General features: G+C 48.4%; 1 protein-coding gene across 1 annotated transcript; it reads left to right on the top strand.

The window, feature by feature from the left end:
* Positions 1–2,777: 2,777 nt before the first annotated feature.
* On the top strand, positions 2,778–3,446 carry HDGFL1 (HDGF like 1; the record flags this gene model as incomplete). Its single annotated transcript, XM_082848933.1, has 1 exon — positions 2,778–3,446. The coding sequence occupies one exon, from the start codon at positions 2,778–2,780 to the stop codon at positions 3,444–3,446; it is 669 nt and encodes a 222-aa protein (XP_082705059.1).
* Positions 3,447–5,473: the final 2,027 nt, after the last annotated feature.

Raw genomic sequence — 5,473 nt, 5'->3', positions numbered from 1 at the left:
GTGGTATCCAACTCTAAATGCATTAAACTTTTTGCTCAACCTTCCTCTTATTCTCCCCTTTTAGTGGTTTTTTTTTAAAATATTTATTTATTTTATTTTATTTTGGCTGTGCTGGGTCTTAGTTGTGGCATGCGGGCTTCTTAGTTGCGGCATGGGGGCTTCTTAGTTGTGGCGTGTGGGATCTAGTTCCCTGACCAGGGATCGAACCCAGGCCCCCTGCATTGGGAGTGTGGAGCCTTAGCCACTGCACCACCAGGGAAGTCTCTCTCCCCTTTTTGGAATTAGCTACCATTAGGTGATAAATCTAGTCAAAGAATGCTGTTTTAAAAATAATATTTCCAAAGAACAAGAACTTTTATGTTGTTTCATACAGAAGTTGTGCTGGATATGTAATTCCATATGTAATATGGAATTCCATGTGTAGTAAAGAATTTGGCTGGCGGATAACTTGTCTTCATTCTTCAGTGTCCTTATTCATGACTTTACTCCTTTTGACATATTTTTCCTTCATTCAGCCTAATAATAATAATAGCCTGGTCCCATCCATAATGAAATTCTACGTCATACTTGTTAGTACATCATAGAACTTTATACCCATTGTCTGGACTTTCATGCCCATAATCTCATTAATATATATAACCATCCTGAGGGAAATTATAAATATTACTTTAAACATCTTAAGATCATGTAACAGAGGCTCAGAAATATTATCTATTCCCAGCTTTACAAGGCTGGTAAACAAGTGAAGGATACTAGAATTCCTTCTAGTACATCTGCCGCTACTCCTCCCAAAAGCCTTGCCCTAGTAACCACACTCCCATTGGTTTTTCCTAGAATTACTTCAATATTTATGTAAGAACACATGATTTAGCACTTGAAGACTAGCTTGCATTTCTCTGTAATGAAGTCCCTGATGCTTTCGCTCTTAAATTATATTTTAAAGTCCTCAAAAAGCAGCATCTTTTGTGCCAGCCCTTAACACCACACACAGAGTATTAGTGGGTAATGGGTGGAGGTACAAAAATGACACTCCTTTGCCTAATAGAATATCTATTACCCTTTGCAGATCTGGATCGTTCTTTACTAGATCCTCTTGCCTCTACTTCCTGACTTTTTGTTTCCGCCTCAGATCCCTACCTGTTCACCTGTAGTGATTCAACTACCCAACAATCTTTGATGTTTGGCTTATACCCATGTGATCCTTTTGCCGAAGATCACTCTCAACTACAGCAGCTGTAGTCGAGGCCTTCCGACCACAACGGCACAACTAAGTACCCTTTCTGGGCATGTGTCGATGTTACTTAATTGGTAAAGTTGTAGCTATTCGTGGGGCAGATAAGCGTTCTAAGAAAATGGCTTGACAGAAGAGCTAAAAGAAGTTGTTTAGAATTATCAAAGTCTATCGTACTTGTTTTGCCTTGTTGGGAGAAGAGAACTTCTTTTGCCCAGAACAGGTCTCCACCACCCAGAGGTAAAATGGCTGATGCAACCCAGCAAAGCAGAAACAAATTTGAGTTATACTGAAATGGGTTAGTGGTTCTAATTCTCCACTGGTCACTGCTGGTTACACTAGGAAAAAACATCTATGCAATTAAATACACAAATGGATATTGAAAGGTCTTTGCCATAATAGCCAAGAGTACTAGTACGACAAATTTGGCTAGGTTTCAGAGTGCAAGCTCACAGCTAGCTAGCAGGACTCAAAAAAGATGCAGACAAATATGTAACGACTGCAGTTACAGGGAAACTCCCATAATTATCACTTAAGGAGAACAAGTCTATTCTTAAAATAGTCTCTCAGCTGAAATGATTCTTTTTTAGTCTGTAGCCCCCAGGAAGTTCTAGATAGTAACAAGATATTTGATATGAGCAGAGCTCTACCTAATTCTTAAGCCCAATTTTCCTCTCTTGATGAGGATACTGAGAGCATTTGATAGCATTTCCGTGTTATAACCACCAAGAGATAAGAGTCTTCTCTCTTAAAATATGCAAGAATCAATGAAAGGGTAAGGGCCATGCCCAGCATCCCATGTAAAGGAGGAAATTTTGACATGGCTGGTTTGCCATGGTCATGAGGCTGCTCTATACATTTTGTGACCCTCCCCCCCAAAGTTTAGGACACCAGTTTCCAAGAGATGTGCACTCTAGACATCCTGCCAGCGTTGCTGACTCTATTCCTTTGCCTCCACTCTATTCTTGAATCCCCTTGCAGGCACCAGTGTTAGCTCTCAAGGAAATCAGAAAACGGGTGTAACCACTGACTCAGGCAACTCCTGAGGCAAGAGTGGAGTTTTCTGTAATGAGCAGATCGGGGTCCCCACGGATACTGCAAATCTGCGCTAGCCTGTTACTAGTTTCATCGAAATGTGTGCTAATCGTGTCACTGCGTTTTCTTGCCACCCTGCCGCATCTCTCCCTTGCTAGGCCACTCTGGCTGACACAGTAAAGGATGCCACCTTCACAGCCGGGTGCCCTAGCGATTGATCCGCAGAGGATCCCCGTCAGCACAACCGCCACCCGGGATACCCAAGCTCTTGGCTCTCTCGTTCTAGAAACCCCGGCGTCGACGGTGGGGCCCAGCGGGCTTTGGGTCTCCGAGATAATGCACTTCGCACTAGAACCTTCTCAGGGCTCCTAGGTGTGGCGCCCGGCGGTGCGCGCGAGAGCTCCCTGGGGTGGGGGAGGGGGGCTTGCGCAGCCCGAGCCCAGTAGCCGCTGCCCCGGCGCGCCGTCGTGGGTCGCCCTTTGCAGCTGCTGCCGAGGCCAGGTCCGCAGCCATGTCGCGGTTCTGCCGGCGCAAGTACAAGAGCGGGGACTTGGTGTTCGCCAAGTTAAAGGGCTACGCCCACTGGCCGGCCAGGATCGAGCAAACGGCCGAGGCCAACCGCTACCGAGTGTTTTTCTTCGGGACCCACGATACGGCCTTCCTGGGACCCAAGCACCTCTTCCCGTACGAGGAGTCCAAGGAGAAGTTCGGCAAACCCAGCAAGAGGAGGGGCTTCAGCGAGGGGCTGTGGGAGATCGAGAACAACCCCGCCGTCCAGGCTCCTGGTTACCAGTTCGCCCAGGGGAAGAGCTGCGCCGAGGGGCCTGAGCCCGAGCCGGAGGCCACCGAGGGCTGTGGGGACCCGGAGAGCTACACCAACGGCGGCGGCGGCGCCGAGCCGGGGGAGCCGGGCGTCGACCCGCCGGCCGAGGAGGAGAACGAAAAGGGGCCACTGAAGAGGAGCGCCAGGGACCCGCCGAAGGACATCCCCAAGCGTCCCAAGGAGGCTGATTCGGAAGAAGGGGAGGAGATGGAGGAGGCGGCCACCGCGGCGGGGGATGCGAAGCCGCTCCTCGTGGAGCCAGAGAAGGGGCCCCCGCTGGGGGAGCAGGGGCGGGAGGAAGAGGCTGCTGAGAGAGAGGCCGAGGCCCCGGGCGTCGGAGGCCGTGAGAGCCAGTAGTCACCAAAGTTTACAGAAGAGCCCCCGCCCCGTTCCTGCTGCGGCCTGGCTGTTACTGGGGGAACTGGCCACGGCCTGCAAACTGGCACCCCGCTCTCCACCCACTCTCCCTTTCCACCCCCGGCCCTTGGGGACTGAGCTGGATGCGGCAGGCCACCAGGCCCTCACTTCTGTGCCCTCACACCACTGGGATCTGAGTCGGGGCCTCTGCTCCCTGGGATGAGAGGAGACCACTGTGCCCCCTCCCTGCCTGCAACTGTTTGCCAGCGCTTCCGTTGGGGCCTGGACCAGCCGTTTCCCCCTCATGACATCCCTCCGCCCCTCCCCTCGGGCATTATGGAGCTCCACTTTGGAATCGGGGTGGGAGTGTCGGAAGGGGTGAAGGAGGAGCAGGGGGTACTTCCAGGGGCCTGCCAGGGACACCCCTCTAACTGTGGTGGGGCGGGGGTGGCGTCTCCTTGAACTCCTGTCCACTCCTCCCAGGCCTATTGTATCGGAGGGCTAGTTGCTGACAAAGTGGGACAGCTTATGCGGGAGGGGTCTCCCTTTTGCCGACCCAGGGAATCATGGGAGTTGTAGTTTTCCATCTCATAATTTGGGCACTTCCAAGTTGTTTGTGCAATCATAAATTTAGCTTTGACTAGCTTCTTGGATTGGAAGGTTGAGGAGCATCTGTCCCCATTTAGATCTTTAGAGCCACACGGGATGTTCTGAGAAGACCCCTGGCCACCCCTCTTCCTCTTCCCACAGTTCAAGGCCACCCTACAGTCAGATACATCACCCAGGCATAAAAGAAATGGGCATGCCTCCATCCTGTTCCTAGCTCTGCCGTTGCTACCCCATTTCTGAGATGAACTAGGAGGTTCCCTTTCTACTTGGGGTTTGATGACTTGTTTTGTAGTTAAGGTTCGGTCAGTGTTCCTTTGCAGTGTCACTTCCCATTCATATCCCCCAGCCTGGTCCCCTCAGTACTGTCACCAGATCTGATATGTAACTGGCTCAGAAGACAGAGGGAAACACGGGGCCCCTCCCCACCTCCTCCTAGTGGTCTCTCTATGCCTTCCTTCATCTTTGGTCTCTTTCACCCCTGCCCTTCTCCCTTGGGCTCTGATAAAAAATTGTTGACTGTAGCTTTGGAAGTTTAGATCTGAATTCTTTCAGTTCTAAGGAAATAAAACACGTTGATTACTTTAAACAAATCTCGGGTCTATTCCTTTGGTTTCTGAAGAATTGGCCCTTAAATGTAACGATCCTCTTGTTTTCTATACATCCTATGTTAAAAGCAATTATTTGTAATGTACAGGTGTCTTTTAGAATCACCCTCGATAAACCTTTGTTATCTTAAGGTCTGTACCCTTCACTCTGTCTGTGATAATCACTGCCACTGATTAGAATGAACAGAAATAAGTCAACTTAAGATGTTTGAATGGTGACACCTGGGACAGTAACTGAGTTTCTAATACTGTACATGCTTTGCCAAAGAACAGATTTGGTCCTTTTGTTGTTGCTGCTTTCCCAGATCTTCTCACTACTCTTCTCCAACACCTTTTACAGGAGAAAAAAGGCAGTTGCTTTTTATTTCCAGTTCTTAAAATAAGGTAGTAGCTGCAGAATATTTTGTATCTTTTCAATGCTTTGTGCAAATATCTGGGGATATTTAGATCTACTTAATGATAATCACATGCTGGGTTCCAGTTTCTGTATTTGTCAACAGTGCATGCATGCAGAGGCTTACTAAATACTGGAGTCCTTCTCACAGAACATGCCAGGCCATCACTAACCAGCAGGGTTAGCAACGGAAGACAATCCTATTTTTCTATCCCTGTATAAAATGGTATTTTATTCCAACACAGACACATCAGATGAATCCTTGCTTTTCAACTACTGCTGTTAACAATAATATTAATACTAAGAGTTACTATTCAATGAACGTTTACTATGTGCTGAGAAGAATGGCCTCATTCAATCATTGTAATCTGGCAAGGTAGATATTAGTATTCAAATTTCCCATTGGAAGCAGCTCTGGT

The sequence above is a fragment of the Leucopleurus acutus genome (genome assembly GCF_964270905.1).
Source record: "Leucopleurus acutus genome assembly, chromosome: 10".
Taxonomy (NCBI): Eukaryota; Metazoa; Chordata; class Mammalia; order Artiodactyla; family Delphinidae; genus Leucopleurus; species Leucopleurus acutus.
The sequence above is the reverse complement of the archived record's forward strand: the minus strand, read 5'-3'. Positions and strand labels throughout refer to the sequence as shown.